The sequence below is a fragment of the Fusarium graminearum genome, chromosome 2, assembly GCF_000240135.3.
Source record: "Fusarium graminearum PH-1 chromosome 2, whole genome shotgun sequence".
In the NCBI taxonomy this organism is placed as follows: Eukaryota; Fungi; Ascomycota; class Sordariomycetes; order Hypocreales; family Nectriaceae; genus Fusarium; species Fusarium graminearum.
Window position 1 is genome coordinate 2,194,993 of NC_026475.1, and position 19,114 is coordinate 2,214,106.

Consider the following 19,114-nt stretch of genomic DNA (forward strand, 5'->3'; position numbering starts at 1 on the left):
GATACATCACCTAAAATTGGTAACAATCAAAACCTTAAATATACAACATGGAGATTAATAGGTCAGTAACAGAGCGGATACTTTATGTTTTCGGATACCGGTTTCAGTACAGATAACGAGCCTCCAGGGTATCAGAAGAATTAACAGCTGAAAACATAAGAGACGAAATTAGTAGGTCAGTTAGGCCAGTTTATGCTGCTTAGATCAGACATCTCAGGTTGTTTATTTCTGTACCCTAAAGCTTTAGGCCATCTATTCAATTTATCCACAGATAGCTAACTGCCTTTTCGATACAGAGTATAGACTTCGGCATATAATTACTACCTCATATTATCCCCCCTCAAATTAATCAATAAGCAAATCGGAAATCAAGTCTCTTGTTTCCGTCAATCTCTCGCTGCTCCTTGTCCGTCTGGTACTCGACTTTCTGCTCTGGAGTCATCTGCTCCCATAACTCGGTCTTCTTCTTGTTCAGGTACACAAGCCATTGCCTTTGAGCAATAAACACAACAACAGAAAGACACAGAATCGAGATCAAAACCTTGTTTCCGGTCTTGTAGTAGGGTCCATCCCATTTTCGGTAGATTTGACTCGAGGTAACGCTTCCCCTGTTTTTTGTTAGTTTCTTTGTTTGATCAAAAGGACAAAGAGTACTTACATCTGTACAATAACGTTGTATGTGCTCGAAGCAACTGCTCGCTTTTTTACATCAAAAGAATTCTCTGAAATCCAAGAAGATACCAGAGGGTGAAAGTAGGGGTATCCCGAAATGAGGGTGATGATAGAGAACCGACCCCACTCACGGCCTTCATCGGGAAGAGTCAGAAGTGCAGTAAGCAATGGAAGAGACCAAATCTCTCCGAAAATACAGTGGAATGTTCGTTCGTTAAAGTATTCCGAACTGTAAGCGAGCGCGAGCATGGTGAAGATCTGAATCGCTGCTGAAGGCGCCGTGAGCAGGTTACTGGCCAAAGTGCTAAACTTTCCGGCTCTCTTCAATGTCAAAGTCAGGTACGCTTGCACGGGCGATGCTGGGATGTATGCAATAAGACCGATGAAGTACAGTCCCCAGAGCGAGGGGTCGGTCCATGCATTCTTGACGTCCTGCCATGTCAACGGCTCCTTCAACGCCGTAAGACCCTTGGCGGGATCGTCCCGAAGGATACGGTTGATCATAATGACCTCTTCGCGCTCGGTATACCACGACTTGCGCCAGATGACAGACTTTGTGCCTGTGGGAGACGTTGGAAGGTATATCATCGAAACAAGGCCAATAACAACGGTGAGACCACCCTCGAGGAGGAAAAGCCAGAACCATCCGGGCTTACCGGCAACGCCTCGCATTTCGAGTATTCCAGCGGCCAAGAGTGCTGAGATGACACGTGCTACGTTCAGCGTGGACCAGAAAGCGGCCAGTCGAATCGACAACTCCTTGGATGTGTAAAAGTAGGTCGCCATAAGGACAACACCAGGGATGAAACCACCCTCAAAAAACCCGATCAGAGCTCGGGTGATATAAAAAGCGGTTCGTCCAGTCATGAAGGCCTGAAAAGTTGAAACGAGGCCCCAGCAAACCATGAGGTTGGGCAGGATGTTTTTGAAGCCATATCTCTTGGTGAGGAACTGAATAGGAAACTCGGCGAGCAAGAAACACAACACCTGGATCGTGGTACCATTGTTATAATCATCTGGAGAGAGTCCGAGATCTGGTAAAAGGTCGTCTGCGAGGGCGTTGCTGAGGTTTCCTGATTACAACGTCAGCAAGGCCTAGATCATCACTCCGGCATCAGACCTTAGCGAACATATTTCCACTGCCGGTACCGAGCACCATGATGAAGGAAAAAAGCAACTAACCTCTATCGAGCTGGAGTCCGAAGAACTGGTGACATGTAAGTTGGTTGACCTAATAACAAAACATAAACTTACCATAAGACATAGCCAACTCAAAAGCTTAAGATCAGTCTTTCGAACGACTCTCCTCTCTTCCTCGGGAGTCCAAGTAGCCGCGGGATCCCACCGATGGCCGCCTTCGTAGTCGGCGTGTGGTGGTAGCGCATGGCTCAGTTCGGTTCGGCCAACTCCAACCGAAGATTTGTCGATATGATCCACCGACGTGCGCTCAGCAACCGCCGAGCTGGTCTCAATGTCAAGATTACCCATATTGGAACAACTTGCGGTAACCAATTGAGTTGATTTGAGGTGGTAGAGACTTGTCTAAACGTCCAAGTGCTAGTCGCTGATGATCTACAAACTTGGGGTCTCGGTCAAGATATATAACACAATAGCATCTACACTTTGACCATAGTCATGGCCACTACCTACCGAAAGAGTCTCCGGGATACATACAAATCAACAATAGCGCCCCCTACTAGGTGTGGCGCGATCGCGCACGCCATAAGGACATGAAGCCAAATCTGGTAACCTCGAGACTCATGGTACAGGGTCATCAATCCGCCAAGCGTTGAACTTGTCAGAGAGATCAATGTCAATGCGACCCTCTTGACGAGCACTAGCAGTCTCCCAAACCACGAGATTGGTCATGCCTCGTCTGGGAACTGGGGTAGATTCTCCGAGAAATTCTCCCAGTCTAAGCATGCCATCCTAACTCCCGATGTCGTCTTAAAGTGCGGGGAGTAGCACTGAGTCGTGATTCGACCCTGTACGTTTTAGCTCCAACGCTCATTCTGGGGTTAGTCTGGTTTCCAACTTGCTGGGCCTTGACTATTATTTATCACTGTAGTGTCTTCCTCCGAAAGAGACTCCGGGGCGTTGAATAAGTGCAGCTTCACATAATTACTGTCTTCGCATCTCATCCTATCTCTCGGTCAAATTCAGAAATATTGAATTGTTCAACTTTGAGCTCATATTGCATCATCATGCCTTCAGCCGCAATCGAGACCCTCCCTGGTCATATTCTTGGCGGAGATGCCCAGAGCAGACCACGCCTGGACCAGCCCTTGACTTACACGGGCAGTCTTGACAACTACTCCCAGCTTGACGTTACCCCAGTCATCGGTCGTGAATTCAACGGTCTTCAAATCAGAGACCTGCTGAAATGGGATGATGTACACATTCGAGACCTTGCTGTCACAATTTCCCAGCGCGGAGTCGTCTTTCTCAAAGACCAGGATGTCACTCCTCATGAGATGAAGGACTTTATGCTGCGACTCACAGACCTTGCCGGGTGCCCTACTAGTTCAGGTCTGCACGTCCACCCGCTTACAGAAGAGGGCAGTGAACTTGGTGATCAGATCAGTGTTATCTCGAGTGAGAAGCAAAAGAAGGGTGGTGGTTTGACACATCAATTGAGTGATGTGAGCCGATTTGCGAGCGCCGGTTGGCACTCTGATATGTGCGTATGAACACATACCACTAAGACAAAGTATACTAACCTTGCAAAGTACCTTTGAAAAGGTCCCCTCAGATTATGCTATGCTCAAGATCCATACATTGCCAGCGACTGGTGGTGATACGGTATGTGCCACTTATACTTGGCAATTAATGTTGAAGCCATTCTTGACACCTCAAATATATTGTCTTGGCTGCATTTGCATCTTGCTAACTCAATTAGCTCTGGGCATCAGGATACGAGGTCTACGATAGGCTCTCAGACCCCATGAAGAAATTCCTCGAAGGTCTCACAGCAACCCACGACGCGACATTCTTCCACGATGAAGCACGCCGCCTCGGCAACCCTATCCGCAAGGGCATCCGTGGCTCTCCTCTGAACCAGGGCGAGCAACTCACATCCGTTCATCCTCTGATCAGAACAAACCCAGTAACAGGCTGGAAGTCGGTGTTTGTCAACAAGGGTTTTACCAAGCGCATCAACGGACTTTCCAAGGATGAGAGCGATACTCTCCTCGCCTATCTCTTCAACCTGGTCACACAGAATCATGATGCCCAGGTCCGATACAGATGGAGCAAGAATGACTGCGCCATCTGGGATAATAGATCGACGTTTCATTGCGCAACCTATGATTACGAGGCAGCACGAGCAGGTGATAGAGTGTGCAGCTTGGGCGAGGCGCCGTATCTTGATACCAACAGTAAGAGCCGTAGGGAAGCGCTGGGTATTTGAAACGCAGACGTAGTTAGGAATAAATGAGACAAGGAATGTATGATTATTTTGATTCTGAAGCGGATGAACACATTGATTATAACTTATAAAGATGATCAAAAGATGAAGTGAGGATCATACCTAGAGTCGGATATTTTGTAATCGTCAACCCCAGACACTATGGACGTTTCAGCCACTGAGCCTCGAATCCCAAGCTGAACAAGGCGCTATTACAATTCATAGTAAATTAGGCGATTGGTCCTCTTTACGCCATCCACACTTGCATCAGGGTGCCAGAAACGTTTGCCACTGAAGTCATAGCAGACGAAATTATCAAGTCAGTTTATGGTGTTTAGACGATACATTTAGGTCGTTTATTTTTGTACTCTAAAGCTTAGTACCCACTAGACTTGGCAGGCCTAGATCCAAGCCCAAGCCCAAGCTTTCTTCAACGGGCTAAAGGTTGCGTTGCAATGAAATCTTGCCGAGCCAACAATCACTTTGTCCAGGAACAAGTGCAACGTCGCTCGTCATTGCCGTTGCCGTTGTCATGAATATCACCGCTTCATGAGCAGCCAATGATTCAATGAAGCCTCAATTCATGTCGTTCGGCCTGAGACGGGCATTAGGTAGTACGAAGCCCAATGTTCTCTCTCTCGCCCCAACTCTGACACAACAGTCTTCCACTGTCGGAGGCAGGAACCCGATGACCCGTACCCATCGTACCTTCCACTCACGACCCCTCCCCCACATCAGCTTAAGAGCTAGCTCTCTACTACCTTCTCTGTCAGCTTCAACTACCACTTCAACTCGACCTCTACATACATCTACATCCCCATATCTACTTCAATCTAACCTTGCAACAACCTCAACTCGATCAATTCGATCTCGACCTTCTGTCCTCGAACCTAAAACTACACCTCTCATCTCTCGTCACCAGCAGCGCAACTGCTCTTGTCGACGAGCCATGCTTCGCAACGGAAACGACGTTACCAGTGCGAGTCTCGACATCCGTCGAGGTCGCCAGGTTCTTCCTAAGAATGTCAAGCCGCTACACTACGATCTTACCCTCGAACCCAACTTCGAAACCTTCAAGTATGAAGGTACCGTTGTCATCGACTTTGACGTTGTCGAGGATTCCACATCCATTGCTCTCAACACAGTAGATCTCGAGATCCACGACACTCTTGTTGAGGCCAATGGTGCCACCATCAGCTCTTCCCCCACTCTCGACTATGACAAGGACTCCCAGACTACAACCATCACATTCGACAAGACCATTCCCGCAGGTCAAAAGGCGAGGTTGACTCAGCGTTTCACCGGTACTCTCAATGATGACATGGCTGGTTTCTACCGATCTTCATACAAGGACGAGCAAGGAAACACAAAGTACATTGCAACCACCCAGTTCGAGGCCACCGATGCTCGCCGAGCATTCCCCTGTCTCGATGAGCCCGCTCTCAAGGCCACCTTCACTGTCACTTTGATCGCTGACAAGGACCTGGTCTGCCTGGGCAACATGGATGTTGCATCCGAAAAGGAGGTTGACTCCAAGGTTACAGGCAAGAAGAGCAAGGTCATCACATATAACAAGACGCCCATCATGTCTACATACCTGCTGGCTTTCATCATCGGAGATCTCAAGCACTACGAGACCAACAACTTCCGAGTCCCCATTCGAGTCTGGTGCACTCCCGACCAAAACCTCGACCATGCTGTCTTCTCGGCTGAGCTGGGTGCACGAACCCTTGAGTTCTACGAGGAGCAATTTGGCAGCAAATACCCTCTTCCCAAGATGGACATGGTTGCCGTGCCTGATTTCGCTGCCGGAGCCATGGAGAACTGGGGTCTTATCACATACCGAGTTGTTGACCTTCTCCTGGATGAGAAGACCAGCAGTGCGGTTACCAAGAAGCGTGTCGCCGAGGTTGTCCAACATGAGCTGGCTCACCAATGGTTCGGCAACCTCGTCACAATGGACTTCTGGGATGGCCTCTGGCTAAAGGAAGGATTTGCCACATGGATGTCATGGTACTCTTCCAATGCCTTTTACCCCGAGTGGAGAATCTGGGAAGGTTATGTTACAGAGGATCTGCGATCTGCTCTAGGTCTTGACTCCCTACGCAGCTCTCACCCTATCGAAGTGCCCGTCAAGCGCGCAGATGAGGTCAACCAGATTTTCGATGCCATCTCATACGAAAAGGGCTCTTGTGTCCTTCGCATGATCTCCAAGTACTTGGGCGAGGATGTTTTCCTCAAGGGTATCCGAATTTACCTCGACCGACACGCCTACGCCAACACAGAGACCACTGATCTCTGGGCAGCTCTCAGTGAGGCCAGTGGTAAGGATGTTGAGCGTGTTGCCGACATCTGGACCAAGAAGGTGGGTTACCCTGTCGTAGCCATCACCGAGGATGAGTCCAAGGGCACAATCCATGTCAAGCAGAACCGATTCCTTAGAACGGCCGATGTGAAGCCTGAGGAGGATGAAGTGCTTTACCCAGTGTTCCTTAACCTCCGAACAAAGGAGGGTATCCAAGAAGACCTTGCGCTCAATGTCCGTGAGGCCGACTTCAAGGTGCCTGACTTTGACTTCTACAAGGTCAACTCTGGTCACTCTGGTATCTACCGCACATCTTATACTAGCGAGAGACTCCAGAAGCTTGGACAGAACGTCAAGGCAGGACTCTTGGGCGTCGAGGACCGAGCCGGAATGATCGCTGATGCTGGTGCTCTTGCCGCCGCTGGTTACCAAAAGACATCTGGCTTGCTATCTCTTCTCCAAGGGTTTGATTCGGAAGATGAGTTCATCGTTTGGGACGAGATCACCCTCCGTGTCGCCTCTCTTCGAGATGCTTGGATCTTTGAAGAAGACGATGTCAACAAGGCCCTCAAGGCTTTCCAGCGAGACTTGGTCAGCAAGAAGGCTAACGAGATCGGCTGGAACATTTCAAGCTCTGACGATTTCACCGCTCAGCGCTTCAAGGCACTTATGTTCGGTAAGGCCGCCATCGTCGAGGACGAGGCCGCAAAGAAGGCGGCTTTTGAGCTGTTTGAGAAGTTTATCAACGGCGACCGAGAGGCTGTACAGCCCAACCTCCGATCTAGTGTATTTGGAGTTGTGCTTACATACGGAGGCGAAGCTGAGTACAACGCTGTTCTCAAGGAGTATGAGACTGCCAAGCAGAGCAGCGAGCGTAACACAGCTCTTCGATCCCTCGGCTTTGCCAAGGATCCTGCTCTCATGAAGCGAACTTTTGCGTACACTCTGAGTGACAACGTCAAGACTCAGGACATCTACTTGCCTCTTGCTGGTCTCCGCGCTCACAAGGAGGGTATCGTTGCTCTTTGGGGATGGGTCAAGGAGAACTGGGATGTTCTCACCAAGCGACTTCCTCCTGGTATGTCACTCCTGGGCGACATGGTGGCCATCTCAACAAGCTCCTTCACACATGCCGACCAGATCGACGATGTCAAGAGCTTCTTTGAGCAAAAGGGTAGCAAGGGATTCGAGCTTGAGCTGGCTCAGAGCCTCGATAGCATGAAGGCCAGGCAAAACTGGCTCGCTAGGGATAAGGAGGATGTTAAGCAATGGCTTATCCAGAACAAATACCTGTAAAAGGTGCATAGAAAGGGGGTTCTTGGCATATGAAATCACCACTTGAAATGAATAAACAATTACAATACCTCAACTAAAAGGTGCCCCTGTGTTAAATTAACCAAGCCAGAGCTTGTAGTGAAGCGCATCATTTGCATAAACACAATCAATGATGCAAGATATGTTTGTCGTCTATTATACATGTACAGATATACACGGTCATACACCACCACTATGTCTGTCCCTATTCTTTCTGGTCATACACCTCATAAGTCTTCTTTTTTATTTCACTTCCCTTTAAGCCTTACCAGTCAACCAATCCCTCTCCTTATTCTTACCGTATCCCGCTGTTCCAGTAACAGGCAGATCACGCTTCCGCAGCTCCTCCTCAATGACCTTCCATCGACCAACCGCAACCTCGCGGTCGATAGGTGTGACTCTCCTGTTGTGCACTGTCACGTTGGGGAGTGCGGTGAGAGCCTTTTGCTCCTCGAGAACCTCTGCCAGCTTCTTGCCGCGCTTGTTGATGGTTAGTGCTACGATGATGAGCTCGCGTGGTGTCTTGGCTGCGGCGAGCTTCACGTCGGGGATGAAGTGGCCGGTAAGTTGGTAGAGACGCTTTCGGATCTATTTCTTTGTTAGTCCTGTGCTTTCTTACGTGTGAGGCTAGAAACTTACAGCAAACTTGAGGTAGTCGTTATCTAGGGTAACAGTCTTCCATGAGGGGTCCAGAGCATTAACCATCTGCTGAGCCTCATCAGCGGAGATTTCGACCCTCTCCTCAAGCTCTTGAGGTCTAGCCTTGAGCTTCTCAGTAACAATGCGGAAGTGAGAGCTCAGCTGAGCCTTTCCATTCTTGAATAGAATCCCGGCCGATAGTGTCCTGTCCAGGTGGGCCCTGTTGCCGATGGGCCACTTCTTCACAGCGTACTCTTCGAGAAGACCTCGCTGCTGGTACGAGAGCGACTCAACCAGGGCTTGGCGCAGATAAACCTCCAACACAGGCTGGTCCTTTACCCGCTCTGCCTTGGCGAAGCCCTTGAATTCACTCTCCTCGCCCCAGTGGCCGGGCTGCTCCCACCACGTCTTGAGGGTACCAATCTCCTCCAGATCCTCAATTGATGTCGCAGGCGTATATCCAGTCTCGACAGCCTCAACCTCCTTCTCAGTCAAAGCCTCAGAGTGGCTGGGCGGCAGCACAAGACGAGTGTTGCGCACGGGTGTAGGTCTGCGGTCGACATTCGAGAGTTCCTTAGCCTCGTCCGGCAGATTCGTAGGTTGCTCTGGCTCCGGACGCTCATTATAAGGATCCTCAGCACCGGGAGCCTCGCCCTTCCAGAGCTGCTTTCGGATCCATTGTGTCTTGTCTCCGAGGGCGTTGACGGGTGTGGAGGTTGAGAAGGTGGCACGGGCGACGAAGGGGACTCGGTGAACGGGGACGACTGCCGACGGTAGCGAGGCGAAGGCGCCTACTCTCGGTATTCGAGGCATTGCGAGGTGGTATCGGAGGTGACCTGAGGTTTTGGAAAAGGATTCGTGATGGGGTCGTTGATTTGGAGGTACAACTCGATATGGGAACTTTTTCCAGTGTGGTGCTATTGGCCAATTGGAACGTACGAGGCTAAGGGTGGATACCGGGGTCTGACCCACCCATCGTCAACTATCGATAGCCTCAAGTGATTGACGTGCGACCTCCCATGTCCGATAAGCAACCAGTCACAGCTCCATACTAGCCGCAATGGCACGAATATCTTTGTTTATTCTCCTCCTGGGAGCATTCATTTCCCTAGCAGCAGCATGTACGCGAAACACTTGTCCTAAACCCCTGCAATAGCTAACACATGCCTCCCAGCCGCGCCCACCTTTTGCAAATGCACATGCTTTAAGAACAGCACCATCATCCCTCTCGGTCCCAAAGACGAGTCCCTCCGCCGCTCCGTCGTCGATCTCCCCACAGTCCAGCTCGAGCCGCGCTCAAAGTCGAAATCATGCTCCGAGTGCACAAAGGCCTTTTGTCTCAAGCAAGGCATCGACTTTTGCAAAGACGCGACCGAGGAGGATGTCTCGACCATGTGCTTCCAGCGCGACAGCAACAAGGACAAGATCATCGTCTGGGCGTTTATCGTAGGGACTGTCGGGTTGCTGGGCTGGGCTGCTTTTAAAAAGGTTGTGGCGATGCGTCAGGGGGGTGCGTTTCCGAGACAGGGTAGCAACTATGCTCCCATGCAAGGGAACTTCCGATGAGTTTATGAATAAAGCACTATATCAGACTCGTCTTGTTTCGACCAGACACAGCTTGACGGTATTGGGTAGAAGGAAATTTTGGCGTTGGTTTGGCTTTCATCGATTTAACATGGGGTTGACCCCCTATCATAACTAGTACAGTTGGATCATTCATGAGCTATGTTTCAAAACAGATCAAGCATCGTAACAAATTTTAATACATCCTATGTACGCCGTCTTTTTCCGCCTTCTGACCTTTCTTACCAGGTCTAATCATTAACTCCCAGTTTGTACCATTTTCATTGCCGAATCTCGCTCCCCTCTACGCCGCAATAGCAACAACATCCGTCTAGGCTGTGTTGAGCTTGCGACGAGTGCGGACAGCATCAGCCAGGTCCTCGAGGACGGTGACGGTGTCCTCCCAGCCAATGCAAGCATCAGTGATGCTGACACCGCGCTTGAGAGCGGCAGGGCCCTCGGCGGGGACCTTTTGGTTGCCCTCGCCAATGTTGGACTCGATCATGACACCAATAATGGCCTTCTCACCCTCACGGAGCTGCTCACCAACGACCTTGGCAACCTTGGGTTGGTTTCGGTGGTCCTTGGAAGAGTTTCCTGGTGCAAGTTAGAACTGAGAACGTTAAAGGGGTGTTGGATAACATACCGTGGGAGCAGTCAATCATGATAGCCTCCTTCTGCTTCTTGTCCTGGAGGACCTTCTTGGCATTCTGGACGCTGTCCTTGTCAAAGTTGGTACCCTTGGTTCCTCCACGGAGAATAACGAAGCAGTGCTCGTTACCCTTGGTTCTGGTGATAGCAGCAAGGCCCTGCTTGGTAACACCCATGAAGTGGTGCTGAGCGGCGGCGGCGCCAATAGCGTCAATGGCAACGTTAAGGCTACCGTCTGTACCGTTCTTGAAACCAACGGGGAAAGAAAGACCAGAGGCAAGCTCACGGTGAAGCTGGGACTCGGTGGTACGGGCACCAATAGCGCCAACAGAGATACAGTCAGCAAGGAACTGAGGAGAAATGGTGTCAAGCATCTCAGTGGCGATTGGCAGACCCTGGGTGGTCAGGTCGACGAACAGCTGGCGGGAAACACGGAGACCCTTGTTGATCTTGAAGGAGTTGTCGATATCGGGGTCGTTGATAAGACCCTTCCAGCCAACGGTTGTTCGGGGCTTCTCGAGGTAGGCGCGCATCACGATGCAGAGATCCTTGTCGAGTCTGTCAGAGACCTCCTTGAGTCGGGCAGCGTATTCCTGGGCGGTAGCAGGGTCGTGAATGGAACAGGGGCCGACAACGACGAGAAGTCTGTCGCTCTGGCCAAGGACAATGTCGGCAGCATCTTGACGGCCCTTGACAACGGTGTTTGTGGCCTTCTCGGGGAGAGGGATTTCGGAGGTGAGGAGAGCAGGAGGGATCAAGGGATCCTGTCCGAGGACTGGTTCATGTTAGCCAATGGACTTGCTGTGTTTTTTTGTATGTAGGAGGGATGGGTAGCTGCAGCATTGGTAACCTAGGACAACTGTTGAAGCTTCGCAGTTGTCCTCTCGATGAATGGCTAGCCCATGAGAGAGGTTGCCACGAAGCATCATGAGTCCTCTGCACAGCTCCAACACAGGCCGAAGAGCAACAAATCCAATGGCAAACACTAACCTCTGGTGTCATCGGCAGCGATGGTAGACATGTCGATAGTAGCTGAAGGCATTGTAAATATGTAAGCTGAGCTGTTCCTGTTGCAACTAGAAATTTTGATATGGAGGGGTTCCAATTACCTTTGGGCGGGATGTGGTATTTAGATAGATGCTGTGTAGCTCTACGGAGTAGGCGATGTTAGATTGGTGAGTCAAAGTAAACTTCGAGATAAACGCCACAGGGCTGAAATAAACAAGTCAGATGGATTGATGTAAGCAAGAAGTTGTTGAAGTAGACGCACTTTTTTTTTATCCTTCTTTCTTAGGGTGACTCAAAAGTTCTGGATGCACTCAGGCCGGCCCAACCCAAGCAGAGCCCAGGGTAGCAGTAGCACCGCACCGGAGGCGCTTCGGAGGTGAGAACCCCACCGAGGGGTCAAACAATTTTTGCAGGGGACTTGTATGCAAAATACATTGGGTTCACTACGTCAGGGTTCTAGAATTTTACAATTATCAATGGTCTAAGCTCAATTGGCTCCGATTTTGGGTCCTCCAGACTCTCGGTTAGAAGGAAGAAGACTCTTTATATCGTGTCGTCTTGACATGTGGATTAGTAGGTTCATATTTAATGATGCAGTGCCGCCTATTTCGGAGGCTGGCTGGCTGCTGGCTACGAATACAATATGCATGCAAGGAACGGATGATTCCTTTTACCGCCACATGTTCTAAATCCGCACGAAAGGGTGTAACCTCTGGTCCTCCACAAAGCTGTGAGAGGTCATCATGCCGTCTGTTGTTGTATTGCATTAGCTTTTTCTTTACGAGTTGTGAGCACGATTGGTGCACACAAGATTGAGGCATCTTGAGGCCATTTTTCTATTCAAAAGCCTACTCGACTCTTACCTACTCGCAGGTAATTGGACACATACATATAAGCTGTTCGGGTCTTGACGATTTCCGATCCGGGGTCCAAGGGTCTGATCTAGAAAGCTAGGGTAGGTGATAACGAACGTAGTGTTGATTCCTCCCTACCAATAAACGCGTCCAAGAAAACAACGTGAAATGTTGTGATTATCAATCGCATCCCTTGTCAAAGTAATATGAGCAAATTCGCCTTCATAGGATTTGTGGAACAAGGGAGAGGATTCCTGGTGACGTCGGCATGTAACAATTCTTGTGACAGGGTCTCTTGGTATCGTGGCGGCTTGCAAATCTCCCCACGTTTAGAACTTGTGAGGTTTATCAGTTGCACAAAGGAATGTGTGTTCGCCAAGGAAAAGGGGCGATTGATGAACCACCAAAACATGGGAAATTGCCTGGGAGGATGCATCGACTTGAGTAATGCTACTACAAACATGTCGTGTCACAAGATGGGAAAAGAGTTCGTGTTTATTACTGACGGGACTGGTTCCTTCGATATTATCACATATTTTCCCATGACACTACCCTACAGCACAGACCGGAAGGTCAATCACCGAAGAGTCTAGCCTATAGCCTAATCAAAAGATCTGAGGTGGTGATCTGAGCCAAGTATAGAAGTTGTCTCAGACATCAACAAGCCCGTTGCAACGTCTCAGAATAATACACGACGGAAAGACGGGAATTCGAGCAAGCGAAACACGACTGAAACCTAGACATTCAAGTTTCCGTTGACAACATGCCGACTCAACTCTCACAACTTGTTGTTGAAAGGTAGTGAACTATGAACCGTGTTACGTCTGAGCCTCGTACTGCGGATCTGTTGGCCCGTGAGACCCCTGTTGCTAGTCCTAGTCTAGGCTGCTCACTGAGCCCAGCCCAGCCCGCCTCTTGACATTTGCTTTTCTCGCGATAGAGAGAAGCATGACAGACAAGACAAGCCTTCGTGTCAAGGGTCCATTAGATCATCGGTTTCCTCAACAAGGGATCGCTCGGGTTCTCGGCGACCCCACGACAAGAGTCCTAGGAATCCGATCATCTGGTGAGGTGAACCGAATGCGCGCCATGGCGTTGTTGGTCTCGTTTTGGTCCCCATTTCATTGACAAACTTTGGCCTTGCTCTTTTTTCCACCTTGATTCACTGACAGAACCAACCCAACCAACCCCTTTCCCCCTTTGACTTGGCAGTGAAGTCAGTGTCATTCTTTCTATTGATCTTTTGGTCGTCAGCTTTTCATCGACGTTTTGTTCTTTGATTCAATACAGTAAACGCTGCGCAGTTTACGTTCTAGTTTTTTGTTTACTTTCGTCCGGTTTACAAAACGGTTTCGCTTCACCCAACGCCGAGACATACCCTCAAATCGAGAATAGTATAGACCGCCTTATTTCCCCGCTCTCCTTTCATTGTCTCAGTGACAGCCAGCCCCAAAAAGACCCCCAGCCTCTTAGAGACTCAGTATCTGCCTCGCTTACTGCCTGCGTTCCAAGCTTCCACTTGACTTGCCCCCTCCCCGTCGCAGCCTCCGATCCACTATCCGTGGCTTCCCAGCTTCCATCCTTGATCAAGGCCGCCACTTCCTCGTGAACTCAACTCTGACCAAAGCCCAACCTCTTACACTTGCTTTTGCCTGTTGCTGACTTTATTCTCTTCATATCTTGTCAGCATCATCACCATCAAGTCCAAACTTCTTTTTTTGATCCCGCTTGCATCACCCATCCATCGCCTTACATCGGATATCCCCGCGAGCACTACTGTACGACTTTCCCGGGGACCTTTTGGCTGTACCCACCCGCATTGATACGCAGGGTCCGATAGCAAGGTCTACATCACTTGATCGATCCAGCTCGTCGGACAACTTGTGCAATTTCTAGACATCAACAATAACGAACAACCTGCAACAAAACAAGACAAAATGTTTGCAGCACAACAGCATCCCTTTGAGCGGAAACGAGGTCGGGAGGAAGAAGGGCTCGCCGCCAACGGCATGAGCTTCGGTGAGCACCGAAATGTAAGTTTACTAACCATCATGATAATGACAACCCCGGGTTTATTCAAGTACGAGATTCTAACTTTTGTAGAAACGACTTCAATGTCTTCCTCTTCGTGCGTCTCCTCGAACCGCACAGCAATGGTTACCCGATTCGTCCATGCAAGCCTCCAATATGGCTTGCAATGATCAGTTCCAACAAACTAGCTTTTCGCAATGGCCTCCAGCAAATACGACGCCACAGAACCATGGATATTCTGACATGAACATGATGCAAACAAGTCAATTTGATCAACAACAAACATCGGACCGATTGAGCATGATGCAACTGGAGTCTGACAACTCCAACGGGCGTATGGCCACTCCCATTCAGCCCAGCTTTGCCGCACAGGTTAGAGGCCAACAGCCAATGATGGCCCATCCCAACGGCGTTGCAAACCTTGGACATCACAACACCGGCCTCAACGATGACCAGAGCATTCCTCGCACAATGGCTGGAGGATGGCAGGCTGTTCAGAACGAGCGACGCCTCCCCTCGCCTATTTCCGAATGTGATGATGCCATGGTGTGCCAACCCGTCACCCCTATCACGGTGCATTTCGACTCCGGCATTAACGGCAACATGTCTCCAGGCATGGCACATCCTAACGTGAGAGTTGAGCCATCACCTCCCCATGACGTGGAACACCACATGATGGATGCAGAACCACTCTACCCGACACAAACAGCCGATGGCGAGGGTGACCCTACAACACCTTCTCCTCGACGAGGTCATATTAGAAGTCGACACACCGTCAACAACTGGACATGGCAACCCGGCATGAAGAAAAGTTTTAGTATAGGATACCGCTCAGACTGTGACAAATGCCGCGACAAGGTTCCGGGTCATTTCAACCACATTATCGTTTCTTAGGAGGGACAAGAGATCATTGTGGACAGTGAGGAACATCCTGCTCTATAGGACAGTGGTATAAGGCCACGCGATTGGCTTGAAAGGAGACAAAAGAGCAATATTGGTCTTCGAACCAAAGCTTTGCAAAGGAAGAGTGGAAGAAGACTCCCGAAGCCCATGTGGAAGAGTTCATTTGAAACTTCACCTCAGCAACTCTAGAACAGTTATGCCATTCGTGTGGCTCCGGGCTCACACTAGACTCATGACGAAATTCGCTGGAGACTGATAGCAGGACACGATCTTTTATCTTTTACTTTGTCACCCGGCGTTATGGATATTGGGAAGCGGCTGCAACAGCATTTGATCATTCAGGGCACAATTTGTTACCCGCAAGGAAACAGGGATTTGGAAGTTGGCGAACCGGTTGGTATCAAGGTATAAATGGAAATACCACAGTAGCGATAATGTCAATATCAATAATGGAGCTACGCAAAGCTCAATCACACAAACACACCAAGCACCGTGACGATACTGTTTAGTTGCTCAGCATTGAATAGACAGGGTTGCATTAAAAACGGTACTGGTTTAGTGGTTGATATAAATATTAGATCATTCTTAGTGTATGTATTGCCTGAGAGTGGACTAATGATTTCGTCTGTACTGCTTCAAGTTCCCATTTTTTAGCAACCCGCCTGATAGATAAAGTAAAGTAGGGCTTTGCCTCACACCTAATGGTACATACAAGATGGTCCCCCGACGCCGTCTAATGCACTGCCAATCTACACATATGATACACTTGTAGTTTCCTCCGCTTGCAATCAGCTTTGTATCCTTTTCCATCGCATTGCTGCCTTTTGCCTTTCCAATTATATTTTTATACAGTTTACCAGAACTTCCACCATGACTTGCCGGAGGCTGGACTGGCCGCAGGTTGTGTGCCCAGTCGGTCTAGAGGACCTCCGTTTTGTTGATTTTCCCGCTCAGTCTGAATTGCTTGCTCCAGCTTCGCTTTACCGTCAGCAGCCAAGTTGGTCAACTGTGTCTGTGCCGCGGCCAACCCCTCTGTCGCTTGCTCCTTGATCTCCTCCTTCTTCCCACCTCCTAGCACTCCAGAAAAGACTCCCAGCACGCCCTTGCCACTTGATGTCTTTGTAGTAGCGATCTCCTCGGTCTTGTTGTCCTGGAACGTGGGCTTGATGTGCTCCTCGAAATGTGTGCGGTGTTCGGGGGCGGCAAGCAGAGGTGGTAGCTTCTCGCCCCTCGCTTCAGCTGCTTGGTTGGCCTCCTCGACGAGGAGGATCTGGTCCTCGGTAGCTTCGCCCTTGATGTAAGCGAGACGGGCCATGGCGAGCTCGTCGGCTTCGAGTCGCTTCTGTGCTTCGACCCATTCGGCTCGGCGGGCGCGGTTATATTGAACCATATCCCAGACGGAGTATACGGAGACAACACCTGCGACGGCTATATGATGTCTGTCAGTTCTTGTTTCTGCCCAATGCTGTATTGTAGCATACCTGTGAATATCACAATGCTTCCCACAGTCCACCGATGCGCAACGTCAAAGAATCTCCTCGACGCATCGATGAACCTATCCGTCTTGCTAATCTGAGCATGCTGGGCGGCAAGATGAGCCTGGCGCAGTCTCCTCACACGCTGCTCGGGCGTCTCGCCGGGGATGCGCGGCGTTCTTTGGGCGGTTTTGGAGGTTGCGTGAGGGATTGTAGACGTGAAGCGGGTGGCGTCCTTGACGCTTCTGGGGCCCATCTTGGAGGCCATTGCTGCTGCGGAGAGCAATTATTTCCTAGTTCTCAATGAAGAGCTGACGGAGGGTAGGTAAACAGAAACCGTTGGTTTTTGCGGTCGTCGTGGGGGTATCGTCGTCGTCAGAGTGGGAAAGTGGTGTCATGAGATTTTTTGGGTCGTCAAAGTGGCGTGCAGAGTGGAATTGTGGAGTTTTGATTGGTGCGGAGTAGGTTCGGTTCAGAGGAGGTGGCTGTCAACGATGAAGGTTCATGAAGATCTTTAGATAATGACGATGATGTTGGGATTAATTGATACTATTTTATCTATTCTAGGTGTTTGTTGATGGTGATACTATTGCGCTGTGTAACCACTGTCCGAGGGCGCCGACGATCTGGAGGAGAGTGCATGGATGTTGTTGCTACACTGGCATTCAAGAAATCGCACATCCTCAAGCAGAGAAGCAAAAACGAACTGAAATACAGCCCGCTACCCTAGGAAGCATCTCAAGGTCTCTAGATAAGACATTTAGCACGCGCTAAGATCAGATCCAGGGTCGTTCCAGTGTCGCACCTCAACTGCACGGCACGGTAACGTCGCGAGCTTCAGTTTCTACAGCAGGTCAAGAAGCTTCCACTACAGGCATGAAGGGCGCGACGAGTACTAGAGATGGGAAGCAGTTTAAAGGTACAGCGACATTTACATATCACATCGAGGCGCATTACGAACAAGCAAAGATCTCTTCTTCATGAGACGGCATCAAGCCACCAACATAATGAAAAGTGTGGTTAAAAATCAAAAATTCCGCCCCCTATGGCCCCGAAGGACAATAGAGCATGGAAACGACTCCGCGTTGTGCAATGCAGGCCTTCCATGCTGAGGAAGCCAATTCATGAGCTGGCCTCCTCGGAACAAGGTAAGTATGAAGAGAAAAGGAAATCAAAATCAAAAGCGGGCGACGAAGGCGGGGCTTTATAGGAATTTGGGGCCCTCCTTGATGCCTTGAACTTGAGGCGCAGAGGGGGCTGGGAAATTGCTCCCTTCGGCAGGAACCATCAAAGGTTGGCTGCCTAGAATTGTGCGTGCACTTGCAAGTGAATAACTGGAGGCTCTTTCCATAAAATTGTGATTATCTGCAATGGTTGTCTTCAAACGAAACAAGCTTTTGAAGAGTGTTTGTGATAAAGAGGAGACATTTTACTAGCGTTGCGACCAGCGACAGTGGTTGGAGACAGATATGCAGACATGCTTGTGCGACAACCACCTTTGATGAATGTTCTGCACCTCATATGCTTGGCTTGTCCCAGGAGCGAGTATTCCGTCCATGTTGACCATATTGGATGTCTACACGTGAATTCCTCTGTAAAAAAGAAAATAGCTTTTCACTGCAATCCGAAGGGAGCTTGATATCATTTTCGGCAACACTCTCATGATTGAGAATAGCCATCATGGTGCAACTCACATTCATGCTCCTATTGCTTGACTCGGGGTAAACACTGACTCTTGACTGCGACTCTTAATATTTATGTACACAATTTAGAAATCTGTCTCATGGCTGCATTTTGTCGGTTCGTTATACTTGCATTGGCAAGAACGACTACTGGCTGGAATTCTTCTGTGAGTAATAGCGACATCTGTCTCTGCTCTGAATCGCGTACTTGTAAGATGAGATCCAAGCCATCGTGTGACAATGTTAAAGATGTCACTATCTGAAAGTAAAATATTTCTTCCTCTTCTTTTATCTTGAGCCCATGCATCGCAAGAAATGGCATAAATTCCCTACCCAGGTATCCATCCAAGACGGTCGCATCTCTTGTATTCCATCCAGACTCGACTGGAAATAGCGACATCTAGACACTGACTGGACAGCCAGGCTCATAACGTCTCCACAGCTCTAGACCTTCCAGTCTGAAGAAACGGCTTCCGCTACAATGTTTTCCCGCTCAAGATTCTGCAAAATTGGAAGGAAAGCCCACTTCTGCACGTGATGCGCTCCTTCCGCTAGACTCGCTAACCACCCCCCACCAAGTGCAGGAGGTAGGGCACGAAAACCCTTCTAGG

At 49.6% G+C, this 19,114-nt stretch overlaps 8 protein-coding genes across 8 annotated transcripts; 4 read left to right on the top strand and 4 right to left on the bottom strand.

Moving 5' to 3' along the window:
• Positions 1-349: 349 nt before the first annotated feature.
• Positions 350-2,160, bottom strand: FGSG_08341 (uncharacterized protein; the record flags this gene model as incomplete). The annotated part of the gene is made up of 4 exons (XM_011322144.1): positions 350-608; positions 659-1,745; positions 1,855-1,879; positions 1,927-2,160. 4 exons carry the CDS (start codon positions 2,158-2,160, stop codon positions 350-352), a joined length of 1,605 nt encoding a protein of 534 aa, XP_011320446.1.
• A 716-nt stretch (positions 2,161-2,876) lies between these two features.
• On the top strand, positions 2,877-4,081 carry FGSG_13388 (uncharacterized protein; the record flags this gene model as incomplete). Its single annotated transcript, XM_011322145.1, has 3 exons — positions 2,877-3,352; positions 3,402-3,474; positions 3,572-4,081. 3 exons carry the CDS (start codon positions 2,877-2,879, stop codon positions 4,079-4,081), a joined length of 1,059 nt encoding a protein of 352 aa, XP_011320447.1.
• A 946-nt stretch (positions 4,082-5,027) lies between these two features.
• FGSG_13389 (aminopeptidase 2) lies at positions 5,028-7,679 on the top strand (the record flags this gene model as incomplete). Its single annotated transcript, XM_011322146.1, has 1 exon — positions 5,028-7,679. The coding sequence occupies one exon, from the start codon at positions 5,028-5,030 to the stop codon at positions 7,677-7,679; it is 2,652 nt and encodes an 883-aa protein (XP_011320448.1).
• A 133-nt stretch (positions 7,680-7,812) lies between these two features.
• FGSG_08339 (uncharacterized protein) lies at positions 7,813-9,181 on the bottom strand. The gene is made up of 2 exons (XM_011322147.1): positions 8,337-9,181; positions 7,813-8,285 (listed from the first exon to the last, which is right to left on the bottom strand). Exons 1-2 carry the CDS (start codon positions 9,147-9,149, stop codon positions 7,956-7,958), a joined length of 1,143 nt encoding a protein of 380 aa, XP_011320449.1. The 5' UTR covers positions 9,150-9,181; the 3' UTR covers positions 7,813-7,955.
• Positions 9,182-9,728: 547 nt separating this feature from the next.
• On the top strand, positions 9,729-9,902 carry FGSG_13390 (uncharacterized protein; the record flags this gene model as incomplete). The annotated part of the gene is made up of 1 exon (XM_011322148.1): positions 9,729-9,902. One exon carries the CDS (start codon positions 9,729-9,731, stop codon positions 9,900-9,902), a length of 174 nt encoding a protein of 57 aa, XP_011320450.1.
• Positions 9,903-10,076: 174 nt separating this feature from the next.
• Positions 10,077-11,592, bottom strand: FGSG_08338 (phospho-2-dehydro-3-deoxyheptonate aldolase; the record flags this gene model as incomplete). The annotated part of the gene is made up of 3 exons (XM_011322149.1): positions 10,077-10,496; positions 10,546-11,325; positions 11,541-11,592. 3 exons carry the CDS (start codon positions 11,590-11,592, stop codon positions 10,231-10,233), a joined length of 1,098 nt encoding a protein of 365 aa, XP_011320451.1. The 3' UTR covers positions 10,077-10,230.
• Positions 11,593-14,349: 2,757 nt separating this feature from the next.
• Positions 14,350-15,337, top strand: FGSG_08337 (uncharacterized protein; the record flags this gene model as incomplete). The annotated part of the gene is made up of 2 exons (XM_011322150.1): positions 14,350-14,445; positions 14,516-15,337. The coding sequence occupies 2 exons, from the start codon at positions 14,350-14,352 to the stop codon at positions 15,335-15,337; spliced, it is 918 nt and encodes a 305-aa protein (XP_011320452.1).
• Positions 15,338-15,869: 532 nt separating this feature from the next.
• Positions 15,870-17,202, bottom strand: FGSG_08336 (uncharacterized protein). Its single transcript, XM_011322151.1, has 2 exons — positions 16,828-17,202; positions 15,870-16,774 (listed from the first exon to the last, which is right to left on the bottom strand). The coding sequence occupies exons 1-2, from the start codon at positions 17,087-17,089 to the stop codon at positions 16,200-16,202; spliced, it is 837 nt and encodes a 278-aa protein (XP_011320453.1). The 5' UTR covers positions 17,090-17,202; the 3' UTR covers positions 15,870-16,199.
• Between the last annotated feature and the right edge of the window lie 1,912 nt (positions 17,203-19,114).

Excerpts from the sequence above, each read along its gene's own strand:
- FGSG_08336 (XM_011322151.1), bottom strand. The coding sequence starts at position 17,089 with ATGGCCTCCAAGATGGGCCCCAGAAGCGTCAAGGACGCCACCCGCTTC. Across the intron at positions 16,775-16,827 it reads AAGCATTGTGATATTCACAG|CCGTCGCAGGTGTTGTCTCC; the intron begins GTATGCTACAAT and ends GACATCATATAG.
- FGSG_08339 (XM_011322147.1), bottom strand. The coding sequence starts at position 9,149 with ATGCCTCGAATACCGAGAGTAGGCGCCTTCGCCTCGCTACCGTCGGCA. Across the intron at positions 8,286-8,336 it reads ACGACTACCTCAAGTTTGCT|ATCCGAAAGCGTCTCTACCA; the intron begins GTAAGTTTCTAG and ends ACAAAGAAATAG.